The following is a 19,987-nucleotide window of genomic DNA, read 5'->3' as shown; positions in this document are numbered from 1 at the left end:
TAATTCGGCACCGGGTGCTTCCTCGAGCAGTGCCAAAAGAGGTACCTTAGTGACTGACCCCCACCCCGCGCCAGCAGTGGGCCATCCATCCAGACCACTACATCATTTCCATCCAATCCATCACCACCACCCAGCTTATAATAATCTGCCATCTCCTCATCCCACACCTGCACATTCCCATTCTACCAACTCACCCCTCAACCACCACCACCACCACCATAACCACAACCATGTCTCAATCCCACCCCGGCATTCTCCACGAATACGTCCTTCCCCCTCCCCCTCCCCCCTCCCCTGCCCGCCCCTCACAACTAACACCCCGCAGGCCCCCGCCTGATCGCCCACGAATTCACCAGCCCAATCCCGCACCCGAAACGCAACGCATTGCTCTTCATCGGCGGCCTCACCGACGGGCTGCTCACAGTCCCCTACGTAAAAACCCTCGCCCAGAGCCTGACCAGCTCCCCAACCAACACATGGAGCGTCTTCAACGTGCTGCTCACCTCCTCCTACCTCGGCTGGGGCATCGGGAGCATCGACCGCGACATCGAAGAGATCGGGCAATGTGTGACTTACATCCGATCGCTCAGAGGCGCGGACACCAAGGTCGTCATCATGGGGCACTCGACCGGTAGCCAGGACGTGCTTCACTATCTCTCGGCGCCGAATCCTCTGCCCCGGTCCCAGTCCCAGTCCCAGAACCCGTCTGTCGACGAGGGTCTCCAATACCTCACCCGTCCGCCCGTCGACGGCGCCATCATGCAAGCGCCGATGTCGGATCGGGAGTTTCTGCTGAACATGCTGAAGGGGAACCACGAGGCGAGCGCGGCGTACGCGCAGCTCGTGAATATGGCGAGGATCGCGGACCCGCGGACCCTCCTGCCGCTGAATCTGACCGGCGTGGTGGGGTTTGAGCCCGGGACGCCGGTCAATGCGGGTCGGTTTTGGAGTCTGGCGAGTCCCGAGAGTCCCGCGGTGCCGGCGAAGGATGATTTGTTCAGTTCGGATCTCGGCGAGGGGAGGCTCGCGGAGACGTTTGGCGTCGTGGCTCAGAGGGGTCTGTTGGGGTATCGGTTGATGGCGCTGTATTCGGGCGAGGATGAGTACGGGGTGCCCGGGTTGGATATGCAGGCCATGTTGGAGAGGTGGAGGGTCGCGACGGATAAGGGCGCCGTGGATGGAGAGGTTAAGTGGGACAAGGAGGGGAGTGCGGTCATTCCGGGCGCGACTCATAATGTTAAGGATGTGGGGCAGGAGGAGTTGGTGGAGAGGGTGTTGGGGTATTTGGGTAGGGTGGAGGGTTGGTAGATAGGATCTAGTGTGTGTGTATATATGGTGTGCAGAGTGAATCGCTATTTTAGGCCTTCTGGGCATGCCATATCAAGAAATCTTGTTGGCTAAGATCCTTTAGAATGGGATTTGACTCTGGTAGATAGGAGATGCAAGACTTCAAGATTCAACGCGTTGGGCGAAAGTATCAACTAACTCCCTTACCTCTGGAACCCACAGAAACAGGAGCACTTAAAATCAATAGCCACGAGCCTTCAGTTCAAGAAACATGGCCTGTTGTAGCTCCAACACCCAGACCGGACAACAACCCAGATCACAAAACACTAATACCAGCGCCTGTCAACGAAGAAATGATCCAGACAGCCGTTAGAGCCCCGATTTTCGGAGGACAGAACCTAGATCCATAAGACCGAATTAGCCAAGACAGACAGACAGACCAACATAATCATCATATACATGAATAAGATCACAATCACATACTCATCCGAAGCAAGACCAACAAATCCACCCCAAAAGATCCATTGCGCAACCCAGAGAAGGAAGATATTTCGGACAGTGGAAGCATACGGGCGCACAAAAGGTACCTGTTTCTGGGAAACGAAGTGGTGCTGTTGGCGGTTTGCGGAAGGAAAAGAGCCATACGTCGTGCTGAACGCCGTTGGTTTATCGCCTGCTCCTCCCTCGCCACTTGTGAATATCAAGGGTGTATGTTCAGCGCCCAGAACGGTATCATTGTTTATCTGATTATATGCGGGTAAGTTCTCCCTGGGCCTTGTGTAAGTATCATTCAAGCTGGCTGGTAGTGTTGTTATTTTCGTGACTTGTCTGTAGTGTATTGGCTGGGTTTGTGGATCGAGACGACCGGATCTAGTCAGTCTGTCCGTCTTGCGCTTAGCCCGCGTTAACTGGACGACTGTTATGATGATGATGACAAGCCACATGAGTGCTCCGGCATACATGGCTTTTGCCTGTTTCGCTCTCTCTGCTCCTTCTATACCTCCGAGGTAGAAGTTGTGTTCTCGACCGTAATTGACGGTCATGAACATGTAATAGGATGATATACACTGGAGGATAGTTTCCGCGAATAGCAAAGACGCAGCCGTGGAGAATTTCATCGCTTCGAAGGATGGCAGACCGATCAGCAAAATGGGCAGCCAGGCAAGCCGAGGCATGGAGCTCCAGAGGAGCATCAATTGAATCACGGGAGTGTCCTTATACCCAGGGGTTGTCTGGACAATCAAACTATTGGACCAATGTGCCAAGAGTTGCAGAGCAGCGATCAAAATCCCCTTGGAAAACCAACTCCACGGGTGTGAGTGCCCTAGAAAGCCGCGTGCAATTTGATCATGTATGCTTATTTTCTGGCCGAGGAGTGCTGCAAGGAAAGTAGCTATGTGGACTAAAGCGAAGCTTCCGAGCTTCCATTCATTCGAGGCACATGGCTCCGTTACCCCGAAGGATCCCAACCGAGTCGTATTAGCAATGTCTGAGTCGATGGATGGCTTGAGAGTCCATCCCCATGGAATCATATCGCTAGGGGTAGGGACGGCTAATTGACGCCAGTGATCTGGCAGACCGTGCCAGTCGTGCACATTGCCACACAGACCGTGTAGCCACTTGATATAGTCGATTCGGGTCTCGAATACCTGGCACGAACCACCGCAGGAATCGTAGCTAATATTGCGGCAAAAGCAAGCCCTGTCCACTGCACGCCTGACTTTGCAGTAACCGCTTGAGTCAATGTCACAGGCGTCGGTTGCACACTGATCAGTAAGCTGGATCGCCTGCTCCGGCATATCCGCGACACACATGGGCCAGTCCCAATTTTCGATGGGGATGTATGCGAATTGTGTGGTTTTGAGTGTGTCCGTCCAGTGATCGGGCAGGGACGTCGATCCACAGGTGGCATTCATCCAGACGCGCTCCTTCGTCAAATCCAACAGGTCTGACTCTGAACAGGGTTCTTTCGTGAAGTCTATTGTGAAGGCACTGCAGAAGCAATCCTGATCAAAATAGTCGTCATCGCTGATGCGATGCTGGACGAGGTCGTAGCCAACAGTTTCAAAGTCCAGAGCGACCATGGACCGTAGAGATTCACTATATTCCCAAGGACGAGCAGCATTTCCGGTGTGTCTGGTAGTGCCTGTGAAGCTACAGGAGGCTATAACATGTTGAAATGACTCCACCAAGGACGCAGAAGTCGAGTCGGTCAGGCATTTCGGTGCATTGTCAATCACATCAAGAGCTGCGTACCCTTTGGCTAGCGAGGCTGGGGAGAGATGCTGTAGGCTGTTCGTGTCGCCGACATCGACAAGCCACGTTCGACCGGTGATGTTGCGAATCCATTGATACAACTGCGCTTTGGCGAGTATCGATCGATCACAGTATGGGAAATAACTTGTAATGACGTCGGAGGAAAATGCAGTGCTGAGACAGCTGAGCTGGGTCAGCCATTGGTAGTGGGCGCAGATGACTCCGAGGTGAAAGGTGCATCGTTTGCCGGTGCATTCCGTCATGGTATCCAGCCAGGCCGACTGATCTTGCTGGGCGATACATTGTGGCATAGAAGACAGATCCTCGGGGTTGACCCAGCCGTTGCGGTTGTCTTGGGGTAGCAAGGTACGGTCCTCCCCATCGGCATCATAGTTAACAGTGGGGGTGGTGGGATGGGGCGCTCCTGTAGTCCTGATATTAGCGCCGAAGATAGATACAGACCGACCTGGGGAGGAACCCGAGTCTTGTACCTCGAATATTGACCCCGTAATTCCCAGTCGTCCACAGCAAAGTCAAAGGCACAGCGAACGTGCTAGATATTTTCATCTTGCCGATGGTGCTTTCAGTTGAGTGGAGTAAAACAACGTTGATTCAGTTGCGACAGGAAACTTCTCCGGTGCGGGGTGGCGCTTATGACGAGAGTGACCATCAAGCCAATTGCAGGAAAGTGGAAAGGTTCGGAGCGAATATGCATGGTTTTAGTTCACGCGGTCATGGTAAAGTAGTCTGTTAGTACTGATTGGCATTGTATGATCTAGAGACTGCATGGCAGTCTTGCATTCAACAATGTCCTGTAGGAATATGTAGTGAGTGACTTTTGTTATTGCCGAGCTTTGCAATAACTATGTACTTACTACATTGTATAAGTAGTCATGTGAATCCATTTTGGCCTCTGATTGGCTGTGTGTCTACCCTGTTAGTATAAGTCACGTGATCTTATCGTGATCAAAGTCCTTACGGCCTGAATATTGAGGCAAAAGGTCTAGGGGGCCGGAAACCCCGTATTGCGCATTGGAGTGGGCCATTTCATGAACAATACTCCGTACAATAATTTACATACATAGGACAGACAGACAGACAGACAGACACATACACATACACATGCATAGGTACATAGACACAGACTCCCTCAATAGAATGTGACACAAAGAAAGAAAAAGCTGAGGGTATAGAAGAAAAGTAATAAACCCCATGCACACCATCCTCATCCAACCCAACTTCAACCCCAGCTTAAACCTTCAACCACAAAGTCACCACACCCTTCAAATACTCGACAATCTCATGCCCTCCCAGCTTACTCTCGCCATACAACCGATCAACGAACGTGATCGGACACTCCGCGACCCTAAAACCCATAGCCTTGGCCCGGACCATCATCTCCATCTGGAAACTATACCCCTTGCTCTGGGTGCTATGAATGACCTTCTCGAGGACGCTCTTCTTATACAACCGGAAGCTGCCGGTGAGATCACTGACGCCGGGCATGAGCATGACATCGGCAATGAGGTTGGCGGTCCGCGACGTGAACTTCCGGAACAGATCCCACCCGTACACGCCGCCCTTGATGTCGCCGCGGCTGGCGTAGCGCGTGCCCGTGACGATGTCCGAGTCCGTCTCCTTCTGGATGCGGATCATCTCCGGAATGAACTTCGGGTGGTGCGAGAAATCCGCGTCCATGATGATCACGTAGTTGCCTGTCACGAATTGCAGCCCGTGGATGTAGGCCGTGCCCAGGCCGAGTTTGCCGGCCCGCGGCTTCAGCAGGATGTGGTTGTCGCCGTAGTGGGCTTGGAGTTGCTTCGCGACTTCGAGCGTGCCGTCCGGGCTGCCGTCGTCGACGATGATGATTTCCCAGTTTAGTTTACTAGGGGGGGAAGAGGGTTAGAGTGGGCTGGGCGGGGGGGGCGTGTCGTTGGACGGAGGGGGAAGGAGAGGGGGGGGATAAGGGCTAAGGGAGGGGCCAGGGGCAAGGGGCAGGGAGAGGTATGTACTTCTCGCGAAAGGTCCGCTCCAGCAGCCAGACGATGATAGGGAGGTTCTTGCGCTCATTGTAGGTCGGCAGAATGACCGAGTATTTGGTTGCGGGGGCGCCCATGGTGATGGGTGGATGGGTGGGTGGGATGTGGCAGACTGGACAGGTAGTGGAAGTGGGATTGTAATGACAGGTCTGATCTGTGCCCGGGCCAGAGGGGTTAAGGGAGTGACTGAGGATGGAGGAGAGGGAGGAGGGAGGAGGGAGGAGAGGAGAAGTGAGGAAAGGTGAGGTTTGGAGGTGGTTGCTGGACTTGGCGCCGGTGCGGGAGATCCGCGTTCGTAACGTGGCCAGTCTAGACGCTACAACCCCGTCTAGATCTCGTCTTTCTCCTCTCATCGCCTATTCTTGCTTTTATTTCAGGTCCAGAATCCTGACTAGCACTGTCTATCTATCATACAAGCCAAACAATCATAATTGACATAAAATACAAATAACGCTGAGGGAAGGGACTTTAACCCATTTCCATACCATACCCATACCCTAACCCCTGAGGATGATCGATCGCCCTTAAGACCCCAACTTGGGGTGATCATACCGGTTTTCTAATTCCTCATTGTGCTTCTTCACATCCTGCGGGACATCCCCCGTGGGGTTCCCCTCCTTGTCGACATATGGTGGATGGTCTTCCGCCAGGGCCGGGCGTGCCTTGTTCGACGGGGTGTCCGCCCGTGTGCCTTGGGTGACGGGGCCAGTGGTTTCGGTGTCTGGGGGAGGGGGCCCTAAGTACGAGACCCGGTTAGCTCAACACTCAACACTCAACATCCAACAACAATACATACCAGGATGCTCAATGTCTCGCGTAGGTTTGTTTTGTGGGTTGTTGGTCTTCTTGGGATCGGATTCGCCCTCGCCGCCGTAGGAGCTGTGGGCGTAGGGCCGCCGGGGTTGCGTGTAGAGGATGCGCCCGAGGAACCCGGGGCTGGTTCGCAGGGGGTATCGGTTACGGGCAATGGTGCTCATGATGTGCAGATGTAGTACAGATTCAAGTGTATGTCTGAGAAGATAATGAATTGCAATTCGAGTCAAGTCAAGGTATCCAAATAATAAAAGTCTATCGAAAAAGAGAGAGGAGAGGGCTGGCCGTGCTGTTATAAGCCGCATTCAGCCGTCGCCCCCGACGTTGCACATCGCAATGCCGATGACGTTGCCATCCGGTCATCTCCCTCTCTCTGCCCACCCCAAGACAAGTCCCCGGTTCTTAAGATTTACCGGTCCACTCACCACTCTCGCCCGGCGAAAGTAAGGGGTGCTGAGGAATTGAAGCCAGGAAGAAATTATATTCGGCTGATCCAGCCCTTCAAGCATTTAGATTCGGACAATATTGCCAGAACATGTCGAAATGCCACGAAACCAAAACTCCATCCCAATCGATGGCCTCCGCACGGAGATAAAAAAAAACATACACACACACACACACACACTAAAGGAAAAGTCCAGAAATGGGGCGGGCCCAGTGATGTTAAAGCGAAAGTCTCTTGTTGCCCGCTGTGTAGGGTGCCTGGCACCGTGTCCAATCCAAAAAAACGCCATCCCGACTGCCCTTCACAAAATAATGCCACAGTCAATAGTTAAGCCAGAAAATAAACCCAATCACAAGGACCAAAGCCACCCAAACTCATGGGTGAGTCAATACATAGAATGCACGCCGTACTCAGCAAACAGACCGGAAGCCTTCATACCCAGGGAAATAGACCAGTGGCCCGTGCAGGACCATTATTCGTATGCACGTGAGTCGAGAAAGAAATCGTTCCCACCACCTTCGTAAACGCCAACGCTGTGGTTGCCGGGATGCCACTTGAAAAAAAAGACGCTCTCGTTTTATCTGTAGAATCATTCGGGCGCATCAATCCGTCAGTGATACGCAGTAGCAGACGCTCTCGTACTGGGCCTTGGCCGTATACGTCTGCGACGTCCCGGTACCTTCCATCGTGGTCGTCGGCGTCGGTTGAACCTCCTTGATCTCGAGTGTTGTTTGCGAGATCGGGCCGATTTCGCCGTCATCCAAAACCTGCATCTGCTGGCAGTAGGGGTTGGTGGCTCCCGGGTGATCGCGTTTCTCTTCCATCTTGATCCGACGAGGGTAGTCCGGCAGAGAGCTGCTGCTTCTCTTGGAGGCCGAGTTCGAGCTCGAGCTCCCTTGCGTGGCCTGGGCAGTGGCTGTCACAATCGCGCTGCTGCTGCTGTACGCGGCTTCCTTGGTTGTTTCGTTCATGTACAAAAAGAACTCCATTACTGTGCTGTTCCACCAACAGAACCACGGCTTGTCCCCGGCCTGTGCCACCTGCTTGCGGCTGTACATGTTAGCCGCCACTTCGTCTGTGGTAACATAGTCGCGTTTCGACGACGCGCTCGACGGGAAACTATCCTGCGGTACAACGACCAGTTTGTCGTAGAGGGTAATAAAGGTCAACGCCGGCCCGAAACTGAGATCGTTGGAGTCCATCATCATGGACATGTTCTGCGTGGGGTTGGAAAACACCGGTTGCTGGGCACCATAGGTGAGTGACGAAGACGACGAGGAATAGGTATCCTCGAAAGTGATGTTGCTCTCGTCGTCAGTGCCTTGAACAAGAATTGGAATCTTGCCGGAATTGAGGCAGCCCCATGACGACCTGTAGTCCGAATCCGCCACGCAAAACTTCGACTGATTCTTGGGGGAAGCGGGGATCACGAATTGACCGGTAGGTAGAGTCAGTAGGTTGGTGGGAGTAGCCGTGACTGGCGTTGCGTCCATTCTTGGCGTTTCCGTCAAGGTGACAATACGCGGACCTTTTGGTTTGTTGTGCTCTTGCTCCGCCGCCTTCCTCGCCCCCAGGACACCGCCAATGATGCCCCCAATGCATCCTCCCACGAGCATAACAACTCCCACCAAAACCAGTGTCCACACCGGGAGCCCACAGCATGCCTTCTTCTTGCCTTTGCTCTTCAGCTTTTCTTCGAATGCCATAACCCCGGAGACAGGGGGCTCTTCCACCCCTCTGTCACCGGCTCCATTCGCGGTACTATCCATCACTAACGTATTGGAGGAAACCTCCGACATTGGTGGCCCAGCACGCTCATCGTGAACGGTTTCGTCCCGTGTAATGCCAGCATCATTGACGGTCGCAAAGGTGCCTTCCACCTTGGGAGCGGCGTTTGCGTTTTCGGGATAACGAGAGTAGGGGGAAGTTGTTCGGTGTGTCCATCTGGCCCGATAAGGTCGCCCACGTCATCATCCGCTCGACCAGGCGCTCGCTGGTAGGCTTGATTGAGCCCGGGAAAGCCAAGGGGTACCATCGAATTGTCGATCGGGGCATCAAGACCATCCTCCTCGTCCACCACGTTCTGCGTGTACATCGCGTATGGATGCTGTGGCGCACTTGTATCTTCCAGCGGTCGGTCGATTGGTCGTAGAGTCGATGTGGTCGCCACACTAGGAGAGCGACTGACACCGACCTGCGGATACATCGCGTACGGATGGCTGGGACCAGTGGCTCCTGTGTAAGGGCTCAGTGCCCGAAGAGGCAAAGAGAAACGCGAGGAGGCACTCTGGCTACGACTCGTGATGGAAGGGGCGGTGGACGCGATGGAGTTGCGATCGGTCAGATCCAGCCCCTTCGGAGGGAGGCTCGATCGGTGGGGGGTCTCATCGAATGAGACGCGGGCCTCATCCGCAAAGGGGTCTTCGAAATCCAGTTCGGCATCGGTGGGGGGAATGGTGTTGAATGCCTTCTGCTGTTGGCGTAGCGAGCCCCGGAGAGTGTTCGAGGAGGCACTGGAGGATACGGATGGACTTCGAGCGGTGACGGTGGAGTGTTCGGATTGGGAGTCGATGGGTTCTAGGGAGTATTCGTCGGAGAAGACATTAGGGTTGGAGGAGCGAGCAGACATTGAACGATGATGCATCGAATCGGTTTCGCTGGTAGACACGAAGCGTTGGGATGAGGGTCGCGAAGACTGCGAGAAGGAGCGAGAATGGTCGGATGATAGACGCCCAGACATGGCGTTGTAAAGCCCTGTCGGGCTACCTGTCTGATTCGGTCAATCTCTCAAGAGGATCGAGTCAGTCACCTGAGTCGACCGAGTACCGGGTGGACGGGAGAAACAGGAACGAGTGACCGGCGAAAGGAGAGAATGTTGGGGGTGGATAGTGGGCGGAGGGGGGGGGTGCAAAAGAATGATGGAAGGGTGACAGCCCAGAGGAGAGAGAAGAAGAAAGCGATGGGACGGGATGGAGGATGAGGAGGTGGTGGTGGAGTGGGTGGTGGTGATGGGTTGAATGAGAGGGAGGGATCGTTAGTGGAAGGAGGAGAAGGGAAGAAGGGGAGAGCGAGCGAGAGAGGGAAAGAGTAGCCGGCGGTGGTGAGGGAGTGACTGCGAGAGTGAGTGATGCGATGCTGCCTGAGGACGAAAGAAAGGGCCGCCCGGGAAGCGGCCGAAGACGGTTTAGCGCAGCAGAAAGTGGGAAACGAGCGAAAAAGTGGGTTACGGTTCGTTACCGGGTTGGCTTCGGTTCCATTGGGTTGCGCCCGGTAATGGTATCTCAGCATGGGCCTCACGAAGGAAGAATAATGGTCTTATTAGCTAGCTACTTGGTACTTAAAGAGCACATCTACATGGAACAATTTGGCCTACAATTAGAACCTCCTTATCAACCGCCTGGCTCCAGTTATTGCGTGGACGACTCCATATGGCCATCAACATCACAGCCGCCATGTTCTATTTGTGGTCTTTGACTGGTGCTGCGCCTCGCCACTAGAATCGTAGTACGACCCGTATTGCTAGTACGGCGTGGTCGAGATAGATAGATACGGGGTAGTCCTCCTTCTCTCCCCCATCTCGGCCTAGAACAATCATTCAAGACTGAAGATAGACCCAGTCCATGCGAGAAGGATCAAAAAAGATCAATCCATTCTGTTAGAGAGGAGATACTACTCCATCAGGTCCTCCCAGACCTCCTGATTTCTGAGTTGAATCGGGGGAAGTTGACAGCCCGAGGTACACCTTGCCCTACCAATCAATCCCAGGCCCTTCTCCTCCTCCCTACAAGGCAACGCTGGCCTGAAACACACCACACCACCCTATCGTCGTCAGAGGCGCCTGCAGGAGACGGCGACCGTCGGTTACCACCACGATACGACCTGGTAAGATACCCCGTACTATGTATGTATTATCTTCCTTTCCCCCCTCCCCCATCCCCCCCTGTTCCTTGGCACCTTTCCCAGCTCCTACAATTCTTACACGCTTCACCCATCGGTGGATATTCTCTGCTTCCTGCGCGCTTCTTTTTTCTTCCATCCTCTCCGTGATGACACTAGTCGTGACCAGTAAACGTCCCCTCCCTAAGTTCCCCCCCTCAACTTCCCCCCACCCCAATCAGATGCCAGAAAGGCTAACCCAAGTCAAGACATGGATTGGCAGTGGCTCACAGACCAGTTTGCCCCGATCGGGTAAGAATCGCCTCCGATTCGGACAACCTCCATCAAGGATGGGCTTGATGGAGGCGAAAAAGGGAAACGGCCCAACCAGACTAGCGACCGCTAGACAGATACTGGGGAGGGGTCTCGATAATCCGCCGTAAACCCATACCCAGTCCCCGCCCGAGTCTGAAGAAGGGATCGTGAAGCGCCTGTCCGGTGGAACCCGGCCGACTAGGTGAGGTAGTGCCTGGCGCGGAAAACTCTATCTATCTGGCCGAATCCGGCATTGCGGGCGCGAACCCTTGATATGGATGCGTGCAAACTGCGATCGCCCCCCGCGTTGCATCATGCGAGGGCGGAGTTGACGTATACCAGATGGTTTCTTGGCCCATTGGAATGGAGAGGCGTTTTGTGCTACCGCTTTCATTCTACGACGATGCTTACTGATCGGATCTGATTGCAATGCCTTGGCCATGGCTTGTTTACTACCTCGGTCGGTCGACTAGCTCGCTACCATGAACGACGCCTTATCGGATGATGGCGGTCTGGGCGGGTAACGACCCAGGGCACTCTAGCCAGGAACCATCTGGACAACAAACATTTTACTTGATAGGAACAATCGGGCAGCTTACATCACACGGGCTGCATGGGGTCTGAAAGGTGACGATTCTTATTCTGTGGAGAATTACTACTCTATGGACGCGGAACACATGCCGACTTGACGTACAGAAGGAAACAGGAAGAGAAAGATGAACTATCCGCAAAAACTCTACACTTCAACTTAGAGGCCTTTTTTTCGAGCCTTTTCCTTACGCGATTCCAACATATAGTATATATCTTCTCTTCCCGAGGCTGCTTTCCATTTGCAGAACGGTTTCCCTCGATTATGGCGCCTTAGATCATGCATAAAAACATATTGCAAGTTCGTGCACTGGTCCTGAATGTGTTGGAGGACATCGATCCAGCTTCCACTCAGTAGGGTTAGTGAGGTAAGAGATAAAGTGAGCAAAGTGTCGCTAAATCTAGTCAGCCAACTTTTTAGATCCTTTGACTCAATGAACAGGAATGAGAGTTCAAGAGTCTCGATCCCAGTGGCCTTTGTCGCGGTCGAGCTGGCTGTCCGAAAGATCCTGGAAAGGCCTCCCCAAGAATCGTCCGACCCCGTGAGACTGAGATGTCGAAGTCCCGGGGCGTGCTCAAGTATGTGAGAAACTGCAGTCCCTTTTGACAGGTCGCTAGGCAATGCTTCGGTGACCTTGAGGGCTTTCAAGTTCATCCACATATCAGCAAAGTCAATAGACGACGGCATTGAATGCTCGTGCGGGGCTCTGTTGGCCACCCTGCTGTCCAGAGTAAGCGCTTCCACCACTGCCGAAGAATCGGCAAAGGCCGCATACACCACATCATCAATGTATAAGACCTTGTTCTGCATACGCAAATCATCTTTGATCAAGGTAACATGAAATTCCTTGCAATTGACGAACAGCCCCATGTCGCGTCGCAGGGACTGCATTTCAGGACGCCTGTGCAGAGCCTCCTGATCGTACGCGAGGGACCCCTGGTATATTCTACGTGCAGTCAAGTCCCCGACATACGTTGCCTCTATATGCATGGATCTGGGCAAACTTTGGGTGGCCGCATTATTGGCCAGGTAGCAAATGCCAGCGATATCCTCGGCTGTCAGTTTGGTGTAAAGCTCCTTCAATACGACCTCTCTAAAAATTGGCTGTGTACTCCTGTATATTGTTCTGGAGACAGCTCGCAGTTTCTCAAGATCTCTTGGTTCAAGGTATCGAACGATCATATGGAAAACGTCCGGGGGGATGTTGTCCAGGTTTGGGAGCAATTTACCTGTTGCGAGTAATATGTCGTCTGCCGGATTTGTGTCAACCTCAGAATGCGTGCCATCCTCTGAAGATGTTCCATCCTCGGAAGGTGTGGCATCGTCCGAAGATGTGGCATCGTCCGAAGAATTTACATCCTCCGAAGACAGTTCACCCATAAAGATCCAATCGAGGCTTATCGAATCGTCCATGGTGAGTGTAGAGTGTAAAAGCAAAAGTGAGACACGGCCTGACAAGAACCCCCAGCTTCGGGCTCTTTACTGTTTAAATAATTCCATTTCTCTACTCTGACAGAGAGATCTTCCGCAACATACAGCTCTTTCTGAGAAAGAAAACTGGCAAATCCCATAAACATCGACATGAAGACAGAAGATATCATGTATTAACTCGGTCAAGCTCCGGGCACAAGCAGGCATGCTCCTTAGCCCCTTCGGTATTTTTCCACTGCGAGTCCAAGGCAGACAAGGGAGAAATCGGGTACTCTTCTTCTTTGTTCAAGGTCCTCGAACAGCCCGAGTCCCATTGTTGACTGCTCGATGCCCTTTTTCTTCTTGGCTTAGTCAGCGAGATCTTCTTGGTTAACCACAGGCCAGAGCAATCCCACCAACCTGATCAGCTACTACTACCACTCGGTCCAGATGACTAGAACCAGAAAAGGCTCTTTCCAATGCAGTCCAGAGTCCAGACCAGGAACTGTCAACCCACCACGACGGGATTGTAGACGAGACATGCAACGGGACGGTGGATCGAGGGGTGTGGAGCCTCGGCCTTTGCTGGCTGTCCATCCACCAGTCAGACTGCAATGCGGAAAAGATCAATGGCCATCCACTATCATCCACCATCAGTATCCAAACAAGACGATCAGACGGAAAGGACCCAAAAGGCCACGCGAGTCCCCCCCCCCCCCCCCCCTTTTCACGATTCACAACCCAACCCGGGGGTCTAAATTGCTCTAACTGTGTGAGTCGGTGAGAACTCGAGAACAGAGAAAAAGATCCACCGGCATGCATCACCGCTATTGGCGGTCATGCTGGCTCTCCGTCCGTGTACCCTGGACGAGCTGTGGGGGGAGGGGGAGAGACTCTGCGAAACGAAACTCGGTCAACCAGTCAATTTGTACTAACCCTGCCCAGTGCCCACAGTACTGCTGTTGCAGTGTGTACTGTGTAGGGTGTAAGTACAGTACTCTGGTAGGCTGAGTGGTAAGGTAGCTCTCTCGACGCTCCCAAACAGGTTCGTCACCACCTCGCCAGTCGCGACCCATCTAGATGGATATCTACAAGGCCGCGAACTAGTCCTTGTGACATCAGTCCCTGGTTCGGAGTTTCAGAACCAACTCCCCCCCTTCCCCGTCCCAGGAACTGGTCTGGCCTGGGCTTATACTCGTAATTCGACTCAGGCGTGGACCTGGACCTGGACGTCTGCGATGGACCCGGAAAGCTCTATTTCTCGGGGTTTGCACCCTGCCTGCGGGTTCTTTGTTGACGTTACAGTGGGACCAGTGAAACATACACAGCATCGTATCGACGAGCTTTCCTCTCCCTCTGGGTGATTGTTGCGTTGCTCTGGCGTTGGTCGAAGCGGATGTCAGTACCTTCTTCTTCTTTTCTGGTCCAATTCGCTCTATGTTATACTAACGACTTCCCCCTTCTCCCTTTCAGAAAACTATCCTTCGTATTAATAAGCTGTATAATTAATTAATTTATGATGAACTAAGCTTGCAAATACTTCTTAGTCGAATATCGAAGATATCTTACTCAATATGTATATATATATATATATATATTATCATGATATATCTTGACTTCAGGGTTGAAGAACGGGCAGATAGCAGGTAACAGATAGTAGCAGATAATACTAGTCTGATAAAACAGGCCAAAATAATTATCTATATTTATCATTCTAGTATATAGTATACCCGCTGCCTTCAACTGCCAGACATGTCTTTTGAAAATAATTAAACACTAGTCCATTTTGTCCTGAGGACCTGGATGACGATGATTATTAGAGGCAGCTATCTATCTATCTATCCATCCATCCATCTAGTTTACTCCGTACCGAACCGATTATATAGTGATTGGTATCAGATATCAAGTCACTTTCCCCTTTCCGCTTCTACTTATTCAGCGTCCCGGAGCGCGGGGGGGGGGGTGAGTATAAAAGCATACTTATGTTCCAAGGGTACTCCGTATATCACCAGGAGAATGATGGAGCCCCTCCCTCCCCATTGACTGACCCCCTAAACTAACTATCAGTCTTAGATATCAGCCCCTGGCCCGGGCGCCTCCAGGACCCTACCGACGATGACCCAACAGTACGCCGAGACGAGGGTGATCTGCACGGCGATGGCGGCGAGCGGCAGCCAGAAGGTGAGGGCGGCGAAGAGCACACACATATATATATATAAACAAGGCCCCTTCACCGCTTGGGATTGATCGCCAAATTCATGTGATGCGGCAAGGAACCCTATAGATGGTGGTACAAGGATGACATCGTACCAGGTATATAGCCCAATCCGGGGGGGGGGGAGGGGGGAATGGTGTATATGCAATATGACGAAGTATACCCCGGATGTCGCAGAGACATATTTTCCCTGTCGATAAGCATCATCATGATGATGGAATAAGCAGTGGGCCAAGGACTGTAAGGCAGAGAGAGATGCAAGTTATAAAAGACGCTATGCAACGGAGAGGAGTGAGTTCAAGACGATCATCGAAGGTTTACTAGACTTTGCTCCACAATCTGTTATAAGCATACCTACCTACAGAGGGGCCTTACAAGTCATCATGTCTGATATCCACCACAATCCCGACCTTTCGGTCATCATCATCGGGGGTGGTTTCTCGGGGCTCGTCAGCGCTTGTCAGCTCCAAATCAAGTTCGGACTCCAGGACTACTGTATCTACGATCGTCAGGATGGGCTGGGTGGAACCTGGAGAGCCAATACATGTAAGTGATGATTTTGTTCCCCCCCAGCTATCAAAGATCACCTTTAGAGGGGGGGGGTTGAAAAAGTTTGAGAAACAATGACAATAACCCCTTGCTCATGCCATCTAGACCCAGGTTGCGCCATTGATATCCCGGGGACAGCTTACAGCCTGTCATTTGCACCCAACCCCGGCTTTAGCGAGTGGTTCCCCTCCCAGAAGGAGATTCTGGCCTACATGGAAGACGTGGCGGCGAGATTTGACGTCAAGCGGCGCTTTGTCGGACAGGTCGAGTGGCAGGGCGCGCGATGGCAAGAAGCCATGAAGGTGTGGGAAGTGCAGATGAAGGACCTGCGGACTGGCGTGCAATTCAAGCGGTCCTGTCGGGTTCTCCTCTCGGCCGTCGGGGCCTTGACCAACCCTCGCGAGCTCTCCGTGCCGGGCCTCAAGTGCTTTGCGGGAGACGTCATGCACACGGCCAAGTGGGACAGCCGGGTCCAGTGGGAGGGGAAGAATGTGGTCGTTATCGGCAATGGAGGTGTGTGAAGCTGCAGCTGGTCCCTGCGATGGCATTGCAGGCCCGGTCCATCACACAGCTTATGAGGGTACGTTCGCACAGTCGACCCTGTTGCGTGCATGTCTGAACCTGTAAGCTGACCAAATCACCGGTCATCATCAGACTCCCCACCCCGTGGTGCCCGGGTGGAATTGCAGCATCTCCTCCGGGTGATTCCCGGGTTTTTGCTCCTGCTGCGCCTGTTCCTGCTGACCTATATGGAGTCGTCATTCGCGCTGCTCAGCACTGGTCAGCGCGCGATGTCCAAAAGAGCGGGCCTGGCTGCATCGAGCGTCGACCATATCCAGAAAACGGCGCTTCCCCCTTACCTTCTTGCTGATCACAGTGACAGCATGATCTAGCCACGTACTGGAACATGCTGATACACAAGTACGAATTCGGCTGCAAGGTAAGAAAAAGAGTCGTTCTGTCCGTGTATATACGATGCCCATCATGTCCTCACGAAGATGGGTCGGAGAATTCCTGCGGATGGTATTGTAAGATAACCCCACCCTTGCGAGAAGTGCTCCTCACTAGCACATCACCACATATCTCCATGGGTAAGTTGCTCCCAGGCCTATGCCTCTGTTAACTGTCCCATGTAGGTACGCTTGCTCGACGGATGCATATGATCTATAGATGCGACGAAGATGGATTTCTCATCAAGTTGATGCAGTTTTCTTTCTGAAAGAAGAAGCAGATCTATAAGTGTCCCTGTGTTAGTAATAGCTAGTGAGGTAAGATTTAGAAGAGGAGCACGGCTCAGGTGGTTGGGCAGTGAGATTCTTGTTGACAGGCAAGAAGTAACTAACTAAACGGAGACTCCGTACTTAGTAAGTGAAAGCTGCCTGCCTCAGGCCGCCGCCCATCTCCGCCTCCGCCGCTCCCCCCCAAGAAGTCCGAACCCAAGTTCCAAACAGAATCCCTCCTCCGTCATACTCCCCAGCCAAAAGACCTGCCGCCACTGGGGCTTGGTCGCCATGTCGGACGATTCAAATCCCAAACCATCCCCTGGAATAGCAGCGAAGCTGTCTGCAATCCCCAAGAAGTCGCTCTTTGAACGCCAGAAAGCCGAAGCCGAAGCCAAACGTGCCCGAGAACAAGCCGAGACTGCCGCCGTTTACGAGGACTTTGTCAAATCATTCGAGGATGACTCTCACGCCGACCGACATGGTGTTGACGGAAGGCTCAGCAGGCTTCCCCCTTCCAGGAACCAGCCTTTGGGGGGTCCTGGCAAACGGCATTTCACAAGCTCTGGCCCGCGCATGAGCGGCCCTGGCACGCTGGGACCCCCGTCATCGCTTTCTCGGAAACGCACCCACGAAGGATTCCAGCAACTGCACCGGCCCCGGGATACCGCGCAAGGGAAGACGGGATTTGAGAATATTGCGCCCGCTTCGTCGGCCGCCGCATCGGCTTTCCGAGCTTCGGACGACGAGGGCGAGGCGACTAGCGATGCGAAAGAGGCCGAAAGAGCTGCGGCTAAACCTACATTGTACCTGGCGTCTCTGCCCCCCGGGACCTCCCCCTCCGTGCTCAAGTCGTTGATCCCGTCGGTGTTGAGCGTCGATAATGTCAGGGTCCTTCGTCCTCCGGGTCAATCTATAAGCGACCGAAAATCAGTGGCTGCCATTGTGACGTTAGCAAACGAATCAGCCGCTTCGGACATTGATAGCGCCGTCAGCGCTCTCCAGAATAGATATCTAGGATGGGGCTACTACCTTACTATCTCGAGACACCTTTCTTCCGCCGCTATGAGTTCGGCGATGCCGGTAACTATCGGCCTGTCTACGACCAGCTCCCTGCCCTTCGGCGCCAAGCCTATTGCATCAGATATTCCCGGACGTTTGAATCGAGCCCCACCCCCGGGGATGCACCGTGGAGGATTCGCGCCCCCGACATCGTATGGGCCAGCATACGGGAGGACCGGGCCTTCCACGCAGGTCGAGGTGAAGGCGCCGTCGGACTTGAAGCAGCTGAAGCTCATACATATGACATTGGAAAATCTCTTGCACCACGGCCCAGAATTTGAGGCGCTACTCATGAGTAGACCGGAGGTCCAAAGAGAAGAAAAATGGGCATGGATATGGAATGCAAGAAGTTCTAGTGGGGTGTATTACAGGTGGAAACTATGGGAAATCTTGACCAACAATCGTCCTGTGGCAGCTCGACGAGGGGCCCCTCAGAGCTTGTCGGTCCTTTTCGAGGGTGGTGCGAACTGGGTGCCCCCTGAAGCGCACATCAAGTTTGAATACACTACCCGCATGGATGAATTTGTAACGGACCAAGACTACGACTCCTCTGACGAAGAGATGTCCGACTATGAGGATGAAAGGCGACACGCGGGTGGAGCGCCGCCAGCCGATGGGCTAGGCGCCAATAACGAAGGCCTGGGCTACATGAATCCTTTGCAGAAAGCCAAGTTGACACACCTGCTTGCGCGACTTCCAACTACACATGCCAAGTTACGGAAAGGCGACGTCGCGCGGATCACTGCTTTCGCGATCGAGCACGCGGGTGCAGGGGCCGAGGAAACCGTGGAAATGATTGTGTCGAACATCCTCAACCCATATGCCTACACCGGGGCCAATCCTGACCGCGATGCGGTAAGAGGACTTACAAGCCGCGAGCAAACAGGAGACCTCGCCAATGACGCCACTGAGTTGTCGAAAGAAAGTTTAGATACGTCCTCCGCCAAGTTGGTTGGACTTTACCTGATATCTGACATTCTCTCCTCATCTGCTACGAGCGGCGTGCGCCATGCGTGGCGTTACCGGCAACTGTTCGAATCCTCCTTGAAGATGAACCAAGTGTTCGAGCATCTCGGGAGGCTCGAAAAAACCTTGGGGTGGGGACGGCTCAAGGCAGAGAAATGGAAACGCAGCGTTGGCACCCTTCTGCACCTGTGGGAGGGCTGGTGCGTGTTCCCGCAGTCAAGCCAGGAACACTTCTTCCAGATCTTCGAGAAGCCACCGCTCACGGAAGAAGAGCTACAGGAGGAGAGGGAGAAGGCCGAGGCCGAGCGAGCCGCCAGTGCGTTCTCCAAGAACAAAAGCCGGTGGAAGACGGTCGACGAAGATGAAAATGCTGGAAAGTTCGATCCCAGTCGAGCCCCGGAAACAGATCCGAATCGGATGGACATTGACCAAGAGCCTGTTGCCCCTCTCGCCCCCGGGGAGGCTTGGAATTTCGATGGGGACTTCATGGACAATATCGACGGGGAATCGATGGAGGACAGTAGTGACTTGGAAGAACCGGACGACGATCTGCTGGATGAGGAGCCCTTCGAGGAAGAAGGCGACCCGAAAGAGCAGCCTGAGAAACCCACCGAGCCCTCCGTTCAGCCGGAGTCCCAAGCGTCAGCGCGCAAACCACGACCCAAGGCAGAAGACATGTTTGCTGACTCCGACCCCGAGTGAGGCATGAATGATGATGATAGGCGATGACGGCGCATGATCTGGCTATGTAATCCGAGTAATGATGTCTGGTTTGATGCCAGGTTCGTACAGTTAGGATCTACCAATTCCGAATAGTTATATCAACCCAAGGCTTCACATCCCTGAAGAGTCAGGCACCCACTTAGCGGCGCCCGGCTGGGCTGGCTGCCTTAAGCCTTAAGGCACCAATCGACCGCCCGGAAGCCCCACAATTCCCCTCGCGAC

General features: G+C 53.5%; 7 protein-coding genes across 7 annotated transcripts; 2 read left to right on the top strand and 5 right to left on the bottom strand.

Annotated features, from left to right (window-relative positions):
- Window positions 1-17: 17 nt before the first annotated feature.
- BO70DRAFT_357645 (uncharacterized protein) lies at window positions 18-1,405 on the top strand. Its single transcript, XM_025542082.1, has 2 exons — window positions 18-269; window positions 328-1,405. Exons 1-2 carry the CDS (start codon window positions 231-233, stop codon window positions 1,306-1,308), a joined length of 1,020 nt encoding a protein of 339 aa, XP_025404250.1. The 5' UTR covers window positions 18-230; the 3' UTR covers window positions 1,309-1,405.
- A 280-nt stretch (window positions 1,406-1,685) lies between these two features.
- Window positions 1,686-3,947, bottom strand: BO70DRAFT_282331 (uncharacterized protein; the record flags this gene model as incomplete). The annotated part of the gene is made up of 2 exons (XM_025539043.1): window positions 1,686-1,898; window positions 2,016-3,947. Coding segments are annotated over 2 exons (2,145 nt in total), but the record flags the coding sequence as incomplete, so codon positions are not given.
- Window positions 3,948-4,794: 847 nt separating this feature from the next.
- BO70DRAFT_391913 (dolichyl-phosphate beta-D-mannosyltransferase) lies at window positions 4,795-5,659 on the bottom strand (the record flags this gene model as incomplete). The annotated part of the gene is made up of 2 exons (XM_025546250.1): window positions 4,795-5,428; window positions 5,556-5,659. The coding sequence occupies 2 exons, from the start codon at window positions 5,657-5,659 to the stop codon at window positions 4,795-4,797; spliced, it is 738 nt and encodes a 245-aa protein (XP_025404248.1).
- Window positions 5,660-6,020: 361 nt separating this feature from the next.
- BO70DRAFT_12794 (uncharacterized protein) lies at window positions 6,021-6,786 on the bottom strand. The gene is made up of 2 exons (XM_025538005.1): window positions 6,379-6,786; window positions 6,021-6,303 (listed from the first exon to the last, which is right to left on the bottom strand). Exons 1-2 carry the CDS (start codon window positions 6,698-6,700, stop codon window positions 6,107-6,109), a joined length of 519 nt encoding a protein of 172 aa, XP_025404247.1. The 5' UTR covers window positions 6,701-6,786; the 3' UTR covers window positions 6,021-6,106.
- A 656-nt stretch (window positions 6,787-7,442) lies between these two features.
- Window positions 7,443-9,580, bottom strand: BO70DRAFT_367626 (uncharacterized protein; the record flags this gene model as incomplete). Its single annotated transcript, XM_025544576.1, has 2 exons — window positions 7,443-8,720; window positions 8,753-9,580. 2 exons carry the CDS (start codon window positions 9,578-9,580, stop codon window positions 7,443-7,445), a joined length of 2,106 nt encoding a protein of 701 aa, XP_025404246.1.
- A 1,889-nt stretch (window positions 9,581-11,469) lies between these two features.
- On the bottom strand, window positions 11,470-13,226 carry BO70DRAFT_12758 (F-box protein). The gene has a single exon (XM_025538000.1). The coding sequence runs from the start codon at window positions 13,031-13,033 to the stop codon at window positions 11,780-11,782; it is 1,254 nt and encodes a 417-aa protein (XP_025404245.1). The 5' UTR covers window positions 13,034-13,226; the 3' UTR covers window positions 11,470-11,779.
- Window positions 13,227-15,628: 2,402 nt separating this feature from the next.
- Window positions 15,629-19,744, top strand: BO70DRAFT_348867 (uncharacterized protein; the record flags this gene model as incomplete). Its single annotated transcript, XM_025541633.1, has 6 exons — window positions 15,629-15,791; window positions 15,900-16,307; window positions 16,348-16,374; window positions 16,688-16,734; window positions 17,055-17,062; window positions 17,170-19,744. The coding sequence occupies 6 exons, from the start codon at window positions 15,629-15,631 to the stop codon at window positions 19,742-19,744; spliced, it is 3,228 nt and encodes a 1,075-aa protein (XP_025404244.1).
- Window positions 19,745-19,987: the final 243 nt, after the last annotated feature.

Source organism: Aspergillus heteromorphus (assembly GCF_003184545.1).
Source record: "Aspergillus heteromorphus CBS 117.55 chromosome Unknown BO70scaffold_1, whole genome shotgun sequence".
NCBI classification, from domain to species: Eukaryota; Fungi; Ascomycota; class Eurotiomycetes; order Eurotiales; family Aspergillaceae; genus Aspergillus; species Aspergillus heteromorphus.
This window is presented reverse-complemented; position numbering and strand designations above follow the sequence as displayed.